Genomic DNA, 19,726 nt, shown 5'->3' with positions numbered 1-19,726 from the left:
ACTTGTTTAGTAAAAAAACATTAGGGGATATGTGTGATAAGTGTATTTCTTTTTACGTATTTCCTGGGAACAGTGTACTTACTTGACCTATGTTATCGAAGATTATTGAGTATTACATTAACTGAGAGATAGATAATACTATTTAGCTTTAGACCCCTAGTGCCCCGATCATACCTTCTGGCATTATTCTTTTTCTTTTTGTATAGGCCCAATAAAATGTGGGAAATCTTGGGAAAGAAGTTCCTATTTACTAGAAATAGGAGTTCCAAAATTTATATGTTGCAGGTGGGCCTTTCACCCTGAATATTTGTCATGTTGACTTGACTTAGGTTTCAGTTGCTCTAAGATGGGCCATATACTTCTGAACTTTGGGTTCTACCATCAGAACTGACAAAAGTTTCTGCGGGGCTGGAGAATAGCATGGAGGTAGGGCGTTTCTTTGCATGCAGAAGGACGGTAGTTTGAATCCCGGTATCCCATATGGTCCCCCGAGCCTGCCAGGAGCCATTTCTGAGCTCTTGTAGACCTGGACTAACTCCTGAGTGCTACCCCCGAAAAAACCAAACCAAACCAAACCAAACCAAACCAAACCAAACCAAACAAGTTTCTGCATCATACCAGAAATCAACTTACAAGTGGGGCAAGCTTTCATGCTGCCCTGGCAACAACCTGCATCAGGGTGGGTTCCTATGTCACCCTGATGACAACTTGGAAATAGCAACGACTTGCATCCAGGTTGGGTTTCCATGCTATGTCACCTGACGGTGAAATGAAACCAGGACACGTTTCGTGACTCCGACATCAACGAAGGACCTGTGCGAAACCCAAGATCTCGAATTATAGAAGCCTGGCTACGACAGCTGTGATAAGAACTTTTCCTGACACTTAGAAGACCTTGAGATTAGACAAATTTAGACTGCCTGAAACCCACAGTTGGAATTATGACCAGATACTTCATGGGTCAATGGCTAGACAAATTTAGACTGCCTGAAATCCATAGTTGGTCTTATGACCAGAAGTTTCATGGGTCATGCTCTTAGGCTAACGGTTTTTTTCTTTTCATCTCACCTACTGCGCCTATGCAAAATACAGCCTAGCATCTAAATGGCAGTTCCTGCCTTTTACAGAGAACTTTGGGACACAATTTATTTAGGTTTATATCATATTTTTTGCATTTTTATGAAACCAATAAGAGGGAGTTGTTGGAATAACCAGTTTTCAACCCTAGTCAGGATGATTTCTTCTTTGCTTGTGCTTGTCCTAGCTCGGCACCCCTGGATTGCACCCCTATCCCTTCCTGCTCACTACTAATGGGGGTTTTCCTATTCTTTCCAATTAAGACCTTGGGTCAGAGAGACTTCCGATGGCCTCTGTCTGCAGGTGCCATTTTGCCTGCTTGCAGCTAGCCTGTGGTGGAAGTTCCTGAGTTTGTTGTATCTCCCTCACCTGGTGTAAACTGTCCCCCAGGATTGGACTCTTAGGCTTCCTCTCCACGTACACATTTAGCTTCTGTACCAAGCCACAAGTTCCCTCTCCTCATTTACTGAGAACAGTTTTAGGGTTTCAGTTACTCTTGTCTTCCACTGGTTTCCAATTTGACGGAGGAAGTTGAACAGGGAACAAAGCAAAACTGGTTGAAGGCAAGTGTAAGCTCAGTTGGGCCTGCTGTTCAGGGACAGGGCTGGGCAGGTAAGACAGAGAGTGTAGGGTTCAATCCACCATTTTGACCAATGTGGCTCAGGAGGGAATGGACCCAACTGGGATAATGAAATAGATTCATTGAGGTGTCTGCACCCTGACTTTGTTAAGAAGGCTTTTAATGGGCAATGGGAAGCTTAAAAAAAAACAACAACCCTCAAATAAAATATATGGGCCTCATTTTAAGGATACTGGACCAGGGAAAGGGGCATGCATCACTTTGGGAGATGAACCTTTTGGTGCCTTCAGGGGAAGGCTGTTTGTTCAGAAGAAAAAATTGGGGGAGCCCTACAGTGGAGAAATGGCCGCTTGCCTAAGAACCATGAACCTGCATTTTGTTTGCTTGTCATCCCTGTCAGTCAATTTTCCTGTCAGACAAGACCTAAAAAAAAAAAACCTAGAAACATCGAATCCCAGCTTTTTCCAGGGGCCAAGGCTTTATGTGCAGGGTGACCTCCACCCCAAAAATAATTCTGGGGTGCGGCTAGTTCTGCACCAAGACCACCCATCTTTCTCCCCCTCAAGAAAACCACCCCTTCAGGCCTTTGCACTGCGGGGCGCCCGGCCTGAGTAGAGAGAGCGAGAGAGCGCGAGCCTCGCTCCCACCCCCAGAAGGCGGGCCAAGCTCTAGCATCAGCCAATCACAGAGCGGGGAGGAGCTGAGCGCCATGGCCACTAGCCAATCAGCGCTGAGCTTGCGCTGGGGGCGGGTGTGAGTGGGTGTGGCCTCCGTGAGGTAATCGCGGCGAAGCAGCGACGACGACGACGACGACGACGACAGCGGCGGGAAGGCAGGAAGACGCCAGCGAGCATGCGCGCAGAGGGGAGGGGTAAGAAACAGGTTGGCCGGAAGCGCGCGGGGCAGCCAATCCGCGCGGGGCTGTCGCGCGCGGCGGCCAATCAGCGCGGCGCGGGGGCGGGGCCGCGCGTGCGCGTGGGGCCGGCGGCGCTGCGGGCGGGAGAAGGAGCCGGCGTGGGGGCGGGGAGCGCGCGGCCGAGCGGCTGAGGCGGCCGTGTTGCCGCCGCTGAGGAGGGAGAGAGAGAGAGAGGAGAGAGGGAGAGGCCATGTTGTGCGGAGTGGGGGGAGGAGGAGGAGGAGGAGGAGGAGGAGGGCGTGAAGCCGAGCGCGGAGACGGCGGCGGGCGCGAGAGGAGCCGCACAGTCGGCGCGAGATGGCCGGGGAGGCCGCGTCGCCGGCGGCGCCCGCGGGGAATGGCGGCGCGCGAGGGCCGAGGCGGCTCGGCGACGCGCTGGGTGTCGGGGCGGCCCGCGCGGACCCCGGTGAGTGGCGCCGCGTCCTTTGTCCTTGGCGGCCGGCCCGGGGCGTCCTTGAGCGCGCGGGCTCGCCGTGGTTCCGGGGGGCCCCGGGGACGGGGAAGAGATCGAGGGGCGCCCGCGCGGGGGGGACCCCGAGAACGGGGGGAGGAAGTAAAATGGCAGAAGAGTCTCGGAGCGACAACTCGGGGCGCAGCCTCTGCATCCTGGGAGGGGGGCGAGTCGGGGTTTCGGGGGGTCGGGTGTAGCACGCACGAACAATGGCAGCGCTGTGCCCCCCTTGTGTCCTGCGTTCGATCCGCCAGCTTTTCCATATTCGCAGAAAACGTCACTTTTCGTACCCACCGTCGGTGCGTTTTGATTTTCCGTTATGTTTTGGGGGGTGCAGGATTTGGGGGTCCCTTTTGCGCAGGCGGCCTCGAGCACACCGCAGTGAGTTCTTTTTGTGTGTTTGGGGGCCGGCGGATCTCCCCATCTCTGCACCTCCATGTTGTCTAGGTGTGTGCGAGCTTGTGGGCGTCGTCAAGGTGCTTCTGGTTCTTGGGGTCGGCGCGGTGAGCCCTCCTTGTTGAGGGGTTGCTCTTGGCGAAGGACGTTGGGTCCTGTTTTTGTCCCCCACGAAGCCTTGGGAGAGGATGGCGATGTTTGGAGCCACTCAGTGGATCGGGTTCGGGGCAGCAGGCGAGCCCCGCTGTTGGTGTCGCCCGGGCGGGGGCGCGAGACTTTGGCCGAAGTTGGGGGCCCCGTCGTCGTCGTCTTCCTCGTCGCAGGTCCGCCATGGCGGGCGCTTCTCAGGTCTTCGGCTCCCCGGCTTCTTCCCGGGGTTCGCTCCCGAACCCCGAAGCCCGATCGACCGACGCTCCTTCCTTTCCGAAGTTCCTGGGGCCTCGCAGGGCCCGGGAGCCATTTTGCTGCCTGCGCGGCCAGCCCCGCCTGCTCGCCCGCCCTTGGTGGCGCTTGGCAGCCCCTGGGGCCGGGGTCCCCGCCTGGGCTCTGGGGAGCTCGCTCGCTCGCTCGCGGGCGCCGAGGGGAGTCGGAAGTGGCTCGGCCGCCGCAGACCTTTGTGTCTGGGGCCCTCCCGGGTGCTCTTGGCCCGGTCACGGCTCTGATCACGGCCGGGGGGTCCGGTTCGTTCGGGCCGATGCGGGCCGCCGGGGCTCCAGCACCTCGGAGCCTCCGGGTGGGAACCCCCGGGCCGCCATGTTGCCGAAGGTGTCGGCGCCGATGGGGGGGGGGAAGGCTCCCCAGGCTCCCCAGGCTCCCCGCCACCTCCCAGTGCTGTTGCGCAGAGCCAGAGCTCGCCTTCCACCCCGCCGTGTTGCCTCCGACTTGGCCGAGCCCCGTTGTGCGTGGAAGGGGCCGTTTCCTTTGAGGAGCTCGGCTTTGGAGGGTCTGCTGTGGGAGATGAAGAAAACAGCCCGTTTGCGCTCAAAAAATGTGTTTAGCGTGGAAAATGTGAGCAGAGAGGGACGGAAACTGTTCAGGACGAGGTTGACATTGAGGAGAGGCGCCGTGTGCGCTTTAGACTTGCTCCCAGACAAAACTAGCAGGCCCACTGGGGGAGATGGAGTAACTTGCGTTCAAGACTGGAACCAGGGGCCATTTTAGCTCCCCTAATCTCCTGGAGCAGCCGCATTCGACTTGGTCTCAGTTCTAAAAGGTATTTAGGTGGTAAAGGGAACTGCAAAACGATTCCCAGTCCTTAAGCGCAGTTAGATTCCTTTTAATTCGTTGGCATCCAACGAAGGAAAATAAAACAAGGTCATACCTAATCTTAGTCCAAAGATGGAAATTCTCTGTATTTTTTAACCTCCGTCTAAATGACTAATACTTGTCCATGAATTCAAAAAAATGAAGAAAACAAAGACGGACATGAAGTTATCTCAGCAACTCCCTTAAATAGATGTTTAGGAGCCATTTCAAATCGGTCCCTAGATCACCTATTTGTCTATTTCTTCATTGTTTAAGCATATTGCGACTTTGGACTAGAACTACTGAAAAATCTTAAATATTGATACGACCTTTTTTTTTTTTTTTTTAAAGGAATTTACAAGACTAAAATAAATTCGGCTGGTGATGGTTGAGAACAAATTCAGCTCTTGTAAGGTAAGAGTGGGTACCTTTTAATTTGCACTATAATAAGCTCAATAGGTATTTGTTTTCTTTGGTTATATATATATCTTCATGAGTAGTGCTTATGAGTAAACTAAATACCTGGGATAATTTAACAAACTACTCACTGTAACTTAATGTCTCTTTGAAGACTTACAAGTACTGGTGGTCCTTTAATCCTTTGTTTAATTTTGGGGCTAAGAAAAGGCCTATCTTGAGGAAAACCACAAAGATAATAGATTTTTCTTTTTAACTTACTGTTTCTTTTTAACTACTAAACAGTAGTTTTAACTACTGACATTTAAGGAGGAAAACTGGAAAACTTGATATAGTTACTATGCATGCTAATTGCTTTTAGGTCAAGAAATCCGATTTTCTGATTCAGATACTAAATATAATGTGTATCTTTTATTTCTATGTAATAAAAAGATGAAAATACGTATCATTACTGCTTTTTGGCAGTTCTGTCAGTAAGTTATTTTTAAATACTATTTTTTCCTCCTCAAGGTATGCCATTTTGAAGAATGAAATTTTATCTTTCAAGATAAAGGGAATCTTTGTGAAAATACTTTATATAAAAAGTAAGTAAATGTTAATAAATTTTAATCCAACATCTGAAGTGTAATAGCTGCCGGCATTTCGATAGGAAAACCCTAACTACCTCTAAAAATTTAAACACCATGAGAAAAAAAGTAAAAATTTAAACACAAGGATTTTTTTCCGAAAATGAAAGTCCATTAAATTATTTTATATCAAAGCACGTTCATATTAATGTTAAAACATTTGATACATGTGATTTATATCTGAGCAATAAGACATTGGGTACTTCTCAGTAAAATGGCAGTTCAGAATTACGAGTCCATCTAGTTGAGTCATCAAAATGTCTTTCCATTCTGAAATATACATTTTGCCTATTTTTATGACGCAGAAATGGCCTATAGTTTTCCTTTCGCTAATGTTTTGAACTTTACATGAGTTATTAAAATAGATGATTCCTATTGTAGTTGTGTTTGGTGTTATGTTATTTTAAATAATTTGAGTTTTCACTAGGTAGAAAATTGGGTTATCTTATGGAAAGCTAAATGAATGCATCTAAAGAGATCTCTACGTTAGTACTTCTTGCAGAGTATAAAAGAAATGATGTTCTGCATTTATACATTTTGATTACTCGATGTGAATGAAAGGTCCTCTTAATATTTAGGGAAATTGTCTATTGGCAAATTAATAGTGATCTAGAACGTAGTGTCAGGTTGCAATAAGGAATGTACCAGAGGAAATCTGTAATTAAAAATCACCTTATAATCTAAGAGTATCAAATAGGCCTTTTATTTTCAAATAGACTTTTTAAAGGGTAAGTTTTATCGGTGTAAGATTTATATGGACAATAAAATCTGTGTATTCCAATTAATTTAATTTTGCATTGAAGTCGATGATAACGTTAATATTTGCATTGCCATTGTTTTAGCTAACTTTCTCCTTTTTCAGTTCTGCAATTCACCAAGTAAGTGGGTGTTTGTAGTTTGCAAAGGAGAATTATTAGACCCTAAGACTGTTTGGGAGTTGCTGTTATAGACAACACAGTGTAGACATCTTTATTCCTAAATTACTTTGGGAGAATTGTAGCACACATGTTCAATGATTAAATATGAGATTGGAATTTAGCTGGTTGGATGCAGTTAAAAAATGGGGAATCCAGCCATTTGAAATACAAGTGTATAGGAAGCGTTGCATCAGCTCAAGTGCAAATGGTAAATAAAATTAAAATGGCTTACCAGAGGTAATTTAATCCACGTAATGAATGGCTTGAAGGAGGCTGAAAATGTTAAAATGGACGATTTTTATTGCAGTATCATAAATAAGTCTGAATGACATGGTACTTCAGAATCAAATTTCAATCTAATGAAAGGTTGCTTTCTGTCAGCAACAAGATAAAGGAGATAAAGAAATACATTTTAAGGAGATCTTTTTCTATGTAGACTTGCATAATAGTGCCTGTTTATATTTACTGTTGATGTTCATATTCAGTTCCTATGCCAAATTTTCATAATGGTATTTTTATAAGGCATTTTATTTTCAGAGTTGTGAACTAATACAAGAATCATTCAGATCACATCAAGTTGATGATTGAGTAGGGATTGTTTTAACAATTTTAATAATTACCTCATGATCCATAGAAAGGAAAGACTGTCTCCCTATAATTAATCACAAGGGTTTCACAAACCTAGATGTGATACTAAAGGGTAGATAGATGACGCGAAATGGGTGGTTTTGGGTATACTTTTTTCTTGCAGGTTAAGTTTACTGTTCATTCAACTGCTTCTCATTTTTGAAACACTGGGGGAGGGGAACGAATTGGTTTTTCTCCTAGATTTCTTTGTTGAGAGATAATAGGGGAAAGTGATAATTTGAGGACATCTCCATCTTGTGCTTTAGTGAGAACTGTGTGATAGAGTGGAAAATAGGACTGATACAGCAATCAAGATGGCATATAATGGCAACTCACCATCTTGTAATCTTGATGTTTACTGCAGATCTTGGTTCCCTATATTGTATAAAAATATTTGTAAATTTCCCTGTTCATATCTTTAATTGTAGTTGTAAACTCAAAGTAAGGATCTTTATTTCTCACTACTCGAACTATAGAAACGAATTTTGTAGACTAAATGCATTGTAGATAATGCTACTGTGAAACTTCGGCATATCACCCAGAGTGTGGCGAACCTGACTTTCATTTTTGGGCATACATACTGGGATAAAAGTAGGGCATGAGTGAGATTGTCTTCAAGCAGTCAAGATTTAGACACCTGCCATAAAAGCATTTTAGATTTTGAAATTTGAAATAGCTTACAGTATTTTTTGTATTGGTATCATAAAACAAGGTTTATAGTTTATATGCCTATCATGATCTATTTAATAGGAAATGTATGGACATAAATACAAAGCACTATCTTTTTCCAGATTAAGCAGCTAAGTAGAGACTTGCCTTTTTAATGAGGCTACTTTTGATGGGTAGTTTGAAATTTATAGATGAAAAATAAATGTGACTTGATAGTTTATATAACATTAGAAGAGCACATTTTCTATAGTAAGTTTTTTTCTTACTGTATAAAGCTAGGACTATTTTGAATATATTTAGCTTCATGAAAATAAACCATGTATATTTGAAATGGAAGGTTTCTCAAGCAAGCAATTATAACTTGTTTGTATGACTAATGATAATAATAATAATAATTTAAATTTAGGCCCAGAAAGATAGCACAGTAGTAGGGCATTTGCCTTGCATGCTGCCGACCCAGGATGGACCTGGGTTTGATACCCAGCATCCCGTATGGTCCCCTGAGCCTGCTAGGAGCTATTTTTGAGCGCAGAGCGAGGAGTAAACCCTGAGTACCGCTCGGGTGTGGCCCAAAATCCCCCCCAAAAAATAAATTTAGATTACCAATCTAGATACCTGGCTTAACTTGCTTTGCGATTTGTCACAGTTTTTATATATTTGTGACTTTGTCACTGTCACTATTTTTTCTTTTTGGTAGATTTTCAATATAGCAAATTCATGAATTAAAAACTTCAAAGGCATTTGAAGGTGACCAACCAGATATATGAAAATAATAGCAGTGATGAGTTCATAATGATAAATAAGTCTAGACTAACATTGCCATTTATGAAAGGAGTAGCCATCAGAATGGCTATTCTAATTGTTAACGTTTTACTTAAAATTTCCAAATAAGAATCCATAGTGCTCTCAAAATACTAAGAATGGAAATATGAACAAATCTAAGCTGAATTTTAATTCTCCTCTTGCAAAGGGGGCGGTAAAGGAAGCACTACGGACATGGCAGGACTGTTACTTGACTGGCATTTGACAATACGTTCTGTGTTTATGCAAACTTCTGGTTTGGTGAATGAGAACCCAGAAGCACATAGTTGTATTCCAGTTAGTAGCTTTTTAATAAGCACTTAATCATAGCAGCATGAAGGTTTTTCTTTAGACATTTCAGTATTTTATTACTAGCAATTGTATCCTTAGACGTTAAGCCAATTAAATTTGTCTTAAGATTGTTTTTGGGTTGCACTTGGTGGTATTAAGGGGTTACTCTTGTCTCTGAGCTCACTCCAGGTGGTACTCTAGGGGGGGAACCATAGGGGATTCTGGAGATTGAACCCAGGTTGACTGCATGCAAGGAATCATCAATACCCACTGTAGTATTCTAGCTCCAAGTTTTGTCTTTAAGGTATCTTTGTCCTTCATGTCAGATTATGTTTGGGAAGCTCTCAAATGTTATTCTTTCAAGTTCCTTTGATTATTTGGGAAGAGGATATTTTAGCATATTGCCCTTACAGGGAATTGTAAAGTAGATATTTACTGTGTTTTTTTTCCCTTAACTGATTACTCTTTTAAGCCACAAAAGGAATTTATATTTGATAAAAAATTTGCTATATAATTTGAAACTAGAAAGGCAATTATTGAGAAGCATTTAGGTGAATTAGTGTTAGCTTAAATTAATTTTTTTTTAGACATGCTGTTTATTCCTGACTGCACTCAAATATCACTCATGGTGGAATTGATGGAACATAATGGGATGCTGGGGATCAAACCCAAGTTGTAAGGCACATGCCTTACTCTATTACTGCTTAAGTCCAAATGGCTGCTTTTGGGGGGGGGGTTGTGCTCAGAGGTTACTCTTGGCTGTGCTTTAGATACCACTCTTGCTTGGGGGACAGGGGATGCTGGGGATTGAGCCACAGTTAGACTCATCCAAGTCAAGTACCTTACCCATTGTGCTATTGCTCCAGTCCTGCTTCTCTTTAATATTGAACTTTTTTTGTTTGTTTGTTTTTGGGCCGCACCCGGCGGTACTCGGGTTATTCCTGGCTCTCTGCTCAGAAATAGCTCCTGGCAGGCACGGGGGACCATGTGGGACACCGGGATTCGAACTAACCACCTTTGGTCCCGGATCGGCTGCTTGCAAGGCAAACACCTCTGTGCTATCTCTCCGGGCCCTAATATTGAACTTTTGAAAAGCTGTTTTTCAGAAGCTTACATCTGTTGTCATGATTACATTTCAGAGTAGGAATGACCAATACAAGGCTTAGTATTACTGTATAATCCAGGGGTCCTCAAACTTTTAAACAGGGGCCATTTCATTGTCCCTCACAGTGTTGGAGGGCTGGACTGTAGTTATATAAAAACAAAAACTGAACAGGGGCCAGAGTGATGGTAAAGCTGCAGGGCGTTTGCCTTGCATGCGTCTGACCCAGGACGGACCTGGGTTCGATCCCCACCATCCCACATGGTCCTTCGAGCCAGGAGCGATTTCTGAGCTCATAGCCAGGAATAATCCCTGAGCGTCACTGGTCGTAGCCACCCCCCCCCAAAAAAAAAAAAAAAAAAAAACCCAAGTGAACAATAGTGGCCTGTGGGCCATAGTTTAAGGACTTCTCCCTGAGATTGAGAGGAATCAAGAGACAGGAGTCAGTGTGTGGCCAAATCCCAACACAGGCATATTGTAGGCCCCAGATGAGTCATAACTAACCAGGACAGGCAGCAGCGGCAAAAACACTAGGCAGACTGCATAAGTGTCCTGGGTGGGTTGCATGTGGCCTGAATGAAGGCAATAGTCTGAGGACCCCTGGTGTAGGCACTTAATTTGAATTATGGAAGCACTGCCTTCCATGTGTAACTTAAGATGTATTTCAGTCTAAGGACATCCTGTCCTGCTTTGGTTACCTAAGTATATTTTAGGAAGGGTTAGGCTGAATAGGTCAGTCAGTACAGTAATTTGTGGGAAATAATTTGATGGGATCATAGTACAGGTCCTTTGCATGCATGTGGTTGGACTGGCTTTAGACTTATGGTTGTCTGAGGGTATGGTTCAGAAACCACCTTTGTGGTCTGAAACTTGCCTAACATTTTGTGTTAGATGTGATGAGTGAGAAACATGGTCCTTGCAGGTCAGGAATGGGAGGCTTAGAAGTCTTGAAAGATGGGCCCGGAGAGATAGCACAGCAGCGTTTGCCTAGCAAGCAGCCGATCCAGGACCAAAGGTGGTTGGTTCGAATCCCGGTGTCCCATATGGTCCCCCGTGCCTGCCAGGAGCTATTTCTGAGCAGACAGCCAGGAGTAACCCCTGAGCACTGCTGGGTGTGACCCAAAAACCAAAAACCAAAAACCAAAAACCAAAAAAAAAAAAAAAAAAAAGAAGTAGTCTTGAAAGATACTTTGGGTGGAGGATGAGAATGAGATTCTGCTTGCTGTGTTCCAACAACTTTGAATTCTGGCTGCTAAATAGATTCACCGAAGGAGCTGAGTCTTTTTGGATACACTTTGTTGAATTTATTGAGGACGAAATTTTTTGTCTGTGGTTGGATTTTGAACCACATCTTGTGCTGCTCCTATTGAACCTGGGCCTTCTGCATATACGTGATTTTTAATTTTATGTATGTATTTGGGGCTACACTCAGTGTTGTTCAGGGTTTACTCCTGGCTGGCTCTGTGCTCAGGGAACCATAGGGTCTGTCTGGGTTAGAATTGGGGTCAAGTGCATGCAAGGCTAGGACCCTACTCCACTGTGTTATATCAGGCTCCATTTATTTGGAAGGAGCGGGCCCTTAAGTGGCTAAATTTTGTAGCCAGATTAAAATTTTTTTTTTTTTTTTTTTTTGGTTTTTGGGTCACACCCGGCTGTGCTCAGGAGTTACTCCTGGCTGTCTGCTCAGAAATAGCTCCTGGCAGGCACGGGGGACCATATGGGACACCGGGATTCGAACCAACTACCTTTGGTCCTGGATGGGCTGCTTGCAAGGCAAACACCACTGTGCTATCTCTCCGGGCCCAGATTAAAATATTTTAAGATTAGATTTGTTTGGCCCTATCTTTTTATCTTCTGCATGGACTATGTTCATAGCTCAAATAATGTATGTCTGTTGGTAATAAGGTAAGTAATCTTTATAAACGACAATAAAGTAACAGTTTCCAAATGTAACATTACATTTTTTTTTTTTTTTTTTTTTTTTTTTGGTTTTTGGGCCACACCCGTTTGACGCTCAGGGGTTACTCCTGGCTATGTGCTCAGAAATCGCCCCTGGCTTGGGGGGACCATATGGGACGCCGGGGGATCGAACCGCGGTCCGTTCCTTGGCTAGCGCTTGTAAGGCAGACACCTTACCTCTAGCGCCACCTTCCCGGCCCCGTAACATTACATTTTAATTTAACTTCTTATTTCCTGTGCATAACATCATATATATTTTTTCTTCCTGCAGAGATACGAAACTTGAATTCTAAAAGGGCCTGTACAACCTAATAGTGGTGGAAGCATTTAGTAAGTTGAATTCAATTTTCATGTTAAATATGTTTTCATGTTAAATGTTTTTAAGTATGGCTGGAAATTTTGTGTAACTAGACTTGTGCAGACAGAATAGGACAGTGAGATTCTTAAGGACTAGAGCTCATGCTCTGCATGTGGTATTCCTAAATTCTGTTTCTGTATCATGTGGTTCTCTGAGCAAGGATTAGAGCTTATCTGCCTTACCCCTCAGCTCTGAGATTAAGTTCTGAGCACCCAGTGGATGTGCGATGCCACCACCTCTCATCTCTACATATGTGTGTGGTGAGAGAGTGCTCATGCATGCGTGAGAAAATGCTGTTTAGTGAAATTCAATGAAATGTATAAAAAGAAGTCAGCGTGAATGTACCTGAGTGAAATTTGGCTCATTTTTTTATAATTTTGCTTTTTCCCCACTTAAAGTTAAATGCAAAGAAATCCACCTTTTAATGTCTCTAACACTTCATTCTGGATCTGAGTGTTGGTATATTTTTCTCGTTTTTCTCTTTTTTTTTGGGGGGTGACCCTCGGGTTGCTCCTGGCTGTGTGCTCAGAAATTGCTCCTGGCTTGGGGGACCATATGGGACACGGGATCAAACCACAGTCCTTCCTACACTAGCACTTGCAAGGCAGACGCCTTACCTCTAGCGCCACCTCTCCGGTCCCTATTTTTCTCATTTGTAAATAAAGTTTTATTGAAACAGAACTTCAACTCTCCATTTTAACTATTTTCTCCATTACAGCTATGGAATTGTAGCTAATTTTTTTTTTTTTTTTTGGTTTTTGGTTTTTGGGCCACACCCGGTGATGCTCAGGGGTTACTCCTGGCTGTCTGCTCAGAAATAGCTCCTGGCAGGCCCGGGGGACCACATGGGACACCAGGATTTGAACCAAACCACCTTTGGTCCTGTATCGGCTGCTTGCAAGGCAAACGCCGCTGTGCTATCTCTCTGGGCCCCACAATTTGGTTTTAACTCAGTTTGTTAAGCTCGATTTTCGTTGCCCAGATCTATTCCATTTTGTCATTTTGGCTTGGACTGTGTCTATAGAGCCAAGTCCTTGAGCTATTTTTGGTATTAGAACTCACTTTTGGTTTTTATTTGTTTTTTTTTCTAATCAGTGTCATACCTTCAGTTTGAAAACCTAACAAATATGTTCTTTGCATTTGGGTTTTGCTTTGATAACATCAAATCTTTTTTTTTTTTTTTTTTTTGGGCCACACCCCTTTGATGCTCAGGGGTTACTCCTGGCTATGAGCTCAGAAATTGCTACTGGCTTGGGGGGACCATATGGGAGCGCTTGCAAGGCAGACACCTTCCCAGCCCAACATCAAATCCTTGATATGGAATTGTTTTGAGAAAAATACAGAGGAAGAATTACTGTTATGATTTAATAGATTTGGTTGAATTCTCAAAAGGTTTTATTGATTCACAGAATTCTTTTAAGGTATGGCTACTTGTTTCATAAGGATTCTTTTAGAATTGGAAGTTTTCGTATAACTTTTAATTCTACTTATTAAGTACTACTTAAACTTCCAATGTATAAATGTCTACAAAGGCCTGAAAAATAATTTTTTAAAATTTTTACTTGTGAATTTATATAGAGATGAAAATTTTCCTAATGTGACTTTCCATCTTTTATAGAGATGGCCTGGCATATAATAGTGGATGTTGAATATTTATTAATTGAATATAGTGTCTATCTTACTTACCAACTAATGTTTCTGGTCTAATTGACAATGGAAATTCATGATGAAAATGTGGTAATGCCTTAAGTATTTATGTTTGGCATACTGATAATTAAAACAGAAAAAAATTGACGGGGTTAAACTTTTCAATTTTCCTTTTCTTTTTCTTTTTTTTTGGGGTGGGTAGGGCATATTTGGCAGCACTCAGGAGTCACTCCTGGGAGACTCAGAAGGACTGTATGGGATGCCAGGGCTTGAACCTGCATTCAACACCCTACTGCTGTGCAGTTGCTCCAGCCCTTCAAAGTTGAATTTCTTAAACATAGCTAGTCATTGCAAATTCTTTGGGGGCAATGGGAAGATATACTTTTAGAACCTTAATAAAGTGAATCTTTTTCTTCCTATAATTGATCTTATTCTCATAGTGACTTTTCCAAATCATTTTATAGTTTTATACATATTTTTTTAAACTATTGATTGGTCTCTGGGCCACACCCAGCTGTGCTCAGGGGCCACACCTGGCTCTGCACTCAAAAATTGACCCTGGCAGGTTGGGGGACCATATGGGGTGCTGGGAATCCAACCGGGTGTCTCCCAGGTTGGCTTTAATGCAAGGCAAACACTCTACTGCTGTGCTCTCTCCGGTACCCATTTTATAGTTTGTTGGAAGCTAGCTAGCTATTCCTGGCTCTTTTAAGGGGACCATGCTTACCTGGGATATTCAGCCTGCACCTCTCAAATGCAAAGCACAAAGTAAAAGAATTATCTCTCGAGGCTTGTAGTTAAATCTTCATGCCTAACTTAATTTGAATCCAAGCTTAATATTTTGTAATCTATTAGAAAAGGATATTGAGTATTCAAACCCTTTTTGGTCGTAAGACAAAATATGTAAATTCTTACTAGTAAATATTTTAAAATTTGAAGATGAAAATCTTTACTAGATATTTTAGTACATTAGGAGTTAGATTGATTTCTGTTCTGGATTGTAATTCTTTGGTTTTGTAATGAGTATTTTAAAATAATGCAGATTACATTCATTCAGAATTGTAGCATTAAAAGCACTTGTTTTTAAATTGGTAACCATTAAATATTCCTTTCTTTATCACCCACATTTATTTATTGCTGTTTGTTAAAGAAAGGGGGTTTGAGGCCAAAGTGATACAGTACAGTGGGAAGGGCACTTTCCTTACCTGAGGCTCACTCAGGTTAGGTCCCTGGCATTCTATGGTCCCCAAGCCCACCAGGAATGATACCTGAGTGAGTACTCAGCCCTGAGCACACTGGTGTGGCTCAAATCTACCTCCCTCCAAGCAAATCGTTTTCTGGGAAGTAAAGATTTAAAATTCACTGCTGCTCTTATACCCAGACCTGATAACTCCCTCACTTTCAGTTAACAAATTACTTGGTCTTAAAATGTCCCACTGTGTTTGGAACAAATTTGATGAATTACAATTTAAGATAAGACCTACAATCTTGCTTTTCTTTGTAAGTTTTATTCTGATGTGAATTACAAATCGTTCACAGTAATATTCGCGGTACAGAGTGAATTGAATCAGGTTTTCCCACCACCAGTGTTGTTCTCCCTCCACTCTGTTCTCTAGCATCCCCTTTTTGCCCCAATCTTAAGTTTTTATAACTTCTGGGTGCAGATATTTCAAGATTTTAAGAATTGTTACTCATCACCTTCTATAATCTTTTCTTGTGGAACTTTTTTAGAGCAAAGCAATTTTCCTTTAAAAGAATATTAATAAAAATCACTGGAAAATTCTAACATCTCATGAACATGAAACACACAACATACCTGTTCTATTGATGGTGGAACTTCAGATCAAATCTTGATCTCATCTACCTTTACAGATGACTAGAGAGTGGCTAAAGGAACAGGACATTGGGGGAAGGTGCTTGCCCTATGGCTGCTGAACCTGGGTCCATCCCTAAATTCCTGATGTCCTCGAGCCCTTCCAGGAGTACTAATTCCCGACTACAGAGTCAGGAATAAGTCCTGAGACTGAGCGCCATGTGTGGGACCTCCCCAAGATAAAATAACTAGAGATTGGAGTCATGTGGGCTTTGAGAGCCTACTAAACCATATAATTTATTGCTTGTATCAGTCTTATTGAAAATGAGACTAATTTCTGTTTTATAGCAGAAATTGCCTCTAAATAATTGACCCTCCTGTTCCCATGGATTCTTAAGATTATTTTGGAATATAAGTTATTTGCTATAGTGGTTGCTTTGTTAGATCCCTAAGTGAGGTCCCTAAATTCTTTTCTTATTGAGATATATTAGAAAAGCAGCTAATACCTATTGAAGTTTTCCTCTATCCCATGTAAATGTTACAGTTTTCTAATTTAATCCTCACTATTGCCCCATGGGGTAGGTACTGTTAAGGAAATAGCCAGGCGCACAGAATTCCTGTTTCCTTTTTAACAATTCAGTAAATTTGTAAAATTGCTTCTTTTATAAATTGATTAGCAGTCTTATAAAGAATGTATTAGAAATCTCCCCAAGCTTTAAATGCCTGACTGGACACATTTGGTTATCTAACTTAGTCTTTGATTTACTTAGGATTATAGATTGATCATAGCTTCATTATGATCTTATAATTTCAGGAACTTTTTCTCAGTTGATTCTAAATACCATTAAATATGTTGAAAGTATATGTCAATATGTATGACCATTCAACATATTAGTATTTCTAATCCCTATTTTTGACAGACCAGTGCTTTTAATTGTATTAAAAGCCCTTTTTTTTTGTTTGTTTAAAGAAATAACCAGTGATTTTAAGAAGATACTTAGAGTATTCTGGATAAATTTACCTCTAGTTCCTTTGTTGGACAATTCTAAACCACTGAGTTTATTATGAATTGTTACTATGCCCATTGAAATGATTGTAACTTGATGTCAATGCAATGGTATTGTCCATTACAATAGTTGTTTATATTCTACCCTACATTTTGAGCTTGATCAATATCATTAGTTATTGAAGAGAATTGATTAGCTTTGCAAAAATTATTTTAATATATGTAACTTCATTTTATCTATTTATTTATTTTGGACCAATTTTGGTGCCATTCAGAGGTTACTCCTGACTTTGTGCTGAGAAATCATTCCTGGCAGGCTGGGGGGGGGGCCCTATGGGATCAAACCCATGTCTGCTACATGGAAAGCAAGAATCCTACTCTGGCCCCATGTAACTTAATTTTAAAGAAAAGTTAAAGGTTGGTGTCCTTGGTTAACCAAATAATTTATGAAATAGGCTTCCATATTATAGACACAGATTCTTAAATTTTTAGAATACAAGAAAATTGCACAATAAGCAAAAGATGACCTTATCTGTAAAAATGACCCAGATTATTTTTTTTATGAATTTAGTTTGAGGAATGCAAAATTTATATATACATAAGACCAATGTCAGCACTAAATTTCATGATGTGTTTATCACTTAATGGTAAAATCTGGCTTTTCTTCTACCCTTTGAGTTCATAGTATTAGGTAGTAAACGGAACTATTTTATACAATTAATAATCTATGAGGAAAATTTGTTTTGATATACTTACTGCATTTGAAGTCTGATCATATATTATGATAAACAAAATAGGCGAGGCATGGTTTTAGTTGTTCTTTTAAAAAGTAAGTACCTCTATTTCTGACCATGGTAGTTAAAGATTGTGGGAACTATATTGGTCACTAGTTATTGAAGCAAAATTATTTTTGGGTAGGGAAACCGTTCTATGATTCTATTTAGTTTTTATGGTAAAGCTTTTAGCTTTATTTGAAGAAGCTTTAGATTTGGAATATATAATTTAAAGTTTTTTTTTTCATTTTTTTTTACTTATGGAGAAAGTACAGAGTTTAGCATTTAATACGAAAATTCTTTTGCTTGCCATTTCTGTATGGTTACATATGTGTCAGTGGCAGTAGAACTTGGCACCTACTAGTATGATCCTTCCTTGGTTCTCTCACTGAGGAGTTGTGTGTGATACACTTGAAGCCATAAAGTTTCATAGTCTACAGCTGTTCCACATTATAATTTTGTGTCACGGTATCTTCAAGGTGGGTGGATGATCTGTTTGAAGAAGTAAGACAATTGGTGTTCCAACAGCATTTTTTTCTTTTAATGTTTTCATCAAGCACCCAGTCAGCTTGAAGAATCTCAAATGGAGCCTACCACTGAGAAATCAAGATGGCAGCCCACTGTGGGGATTGAGGAAAATGGATTAAAACAAGAGTGCTGTGATAACATGCAACCCAGACACAGGGTTCTTTTTACATGGATTTCATGAAATGGAGATAGAGGTTTCTTACAACACAAGTGGACAGTGCATTTGACTTTATAAAGACTTTGTATCATTAAAACAAGTATATTTTTGACATGAAGATGATACATTGACACAGATGATAATTTGTATACCTGATTTTTTTTTTTGTTTGACTTGTTTGAAAATGACCTTGTGGAATGTTAACTGTAATAAAATTTCAAATACTTTAAAGTTTCTCAGTTTGACTTTTTTTTTCCAAGTTGAAGTTTTATTAAATGTTCAGTTATCGCCTTACTTTTTTCACCTATACAGTGGCCCAGCAGTAAAGTTTACTAAATAAAATTGGTGACATGAAAATGGTGTGCTGGAAATGTTTTACTTGATTGGTTAAGATGTCTTTTTTCCCTACAAATTTGGGGAAATTCATGCTTTAAAGAGGATTGCTTGGTTGAAATGTTATTTCGTGTTGAAATATACTAAGAAATTAACGACATTTACAGAATTTTAATTTGTCATGATAAATTAATGAAGATTTCAAATCAAGTTTTGTCTTACAATTGACAATGGTGTTAATACTTGGATCATTTTATTTTGGTCAAAGATTCCTTTTGTTTTTTTAATGTTTAACAAAATAATCTTGAAATAGATAAATCACCGGAACATTTAAATTAAGCTGACATATCTTATAGTTAATATAAATAAGGGAGAATTGTTTAGAGATGTCTGTAGATAGTACTTAAAATTTTGATGGCAGAGTCCAATAAATTATATACATTTATGCATAGGGTCAATTATTAACTGGCATTTTTTCATACTAAAGGAATCAAATCATGTCATAGATTACTTGTTTGAATTCCAGATTAAAAACTAATGTCAGTTCCAATAACTTACCAAAGGTATGGTAGACTTTTGATATGGGCCAAGTAAATTCGTTTTCCCATTTTAACGTGAACAAAGAAGGCGAACTTGGTTTATTTTGGGGGTGGTGGTAAACAACTGTTTTGTGTTTAAGACACTTGTAATGACTTGGTTGGTCTACTCAAATCAATAGTAGAATTTGGATTTTGATACCAGATGACCTTTTTGTATCAATTGAAATGGCATTTTGGTTATGGATTTTTACATATGCCTGGATGTTCATCGTTGCTTTTGTTTCTTATTAATCTAAACCCTATATCTTCAGTGATGGGAGGACATAGTTTCTGAGAAGATTCAGGTGTTGATTTTCTTTGGATATGCGAATATTGTCATGAAGTGTGTTGGGAGGAAAGAGTGGAATAATTTGTGTGTCTGGCTTTTTTCTCCGTGGTGATATTTTGCTTGTATAGATTGTATGGTTTTGATATTTAGGACAACTTTCCTTGTGGAAT

The 19,726-nt window shown here is 41.1% G+C and overlaps 1 protein-coding gene and 1 long non-coding RNA gene across 2 annotated transcripts; one reads left to right on the top strand and one right to left on the bottom strand.

Annotated features, from left to right (window-relative positions):
- Positions 1-2,218: 2,218 nt before the first annotated feature.
- LOC126022915 (uncharacterized protein C10orf95-like) lies at positions 2,219-3,178 on the bottom strand. Its single transcript, XM_049783925.1, has 2 exons — positions 2,859-3,178; positions 2,219-2,723 (listed from the first exon to the last, which is right to left on the bottom strand). The coding sequence occupies exons 1-2, from the start codon at positions 3,176-3,178 to the stop codon at positions 2,219-2,221; spliced, it is 825 nt and encodes a 274-aa protein (XP_049639882.1).
- Positions 3,179-5,009: 1,831 nt separating this feature from the next.
- On the top strand, positions 5,010-18,587 carry LOC126022422 (uncharacterized). Its single transcript, XR_007500265.1, has 4 exons — positions 5,010-5,079; positions 5,593-5,666; positions 12,346-12,404; positions 18,229-18,587. It is a non-coding gene; the product is annotated as an uncharacterized LOC126022422 (long non-coding RNA).
- The last annotated feature ends 1,139 nt before the right edge of the window (positions 18,588-19,726 follow it).

The sequence above is a fragment of the Suncus etruscus genome, chromosome 11, assembly GCF_024139225.1.
Source record: "Suncus etruscus isolate mSunEtr1 chromosome 11, mSunEtr1.pri.cur, whole genome shotgun sequence".
NCBI lineage: Eukaryota > Metazoa > Chordata > Mammalia > Eulipotyphla > Soricidae > Suncus > Suncus etruscus.
The sequence above is the reverse complement of the archived record's forward strand: the minus strand, read 5'-3'. Positions and strand labels throughout refer to the sequence as shown.

Coding starts and splice junctions, on each gene's coding strand:
- LOC126022915 (XM_049783925.1), bottom strand. CDS start 3,178: ATGCAGAGGCTGCGCCCCGAGTTGTCGCTCCGAGACTCTTCTGCCATT. Junction 2,724..2,858: donor CCGGCCATCTCGCGCCGACT/GTGCGGCTCCTC, acceptor CTCCCTCCTCAG/CGGCGGCAACACGGCCGCCT.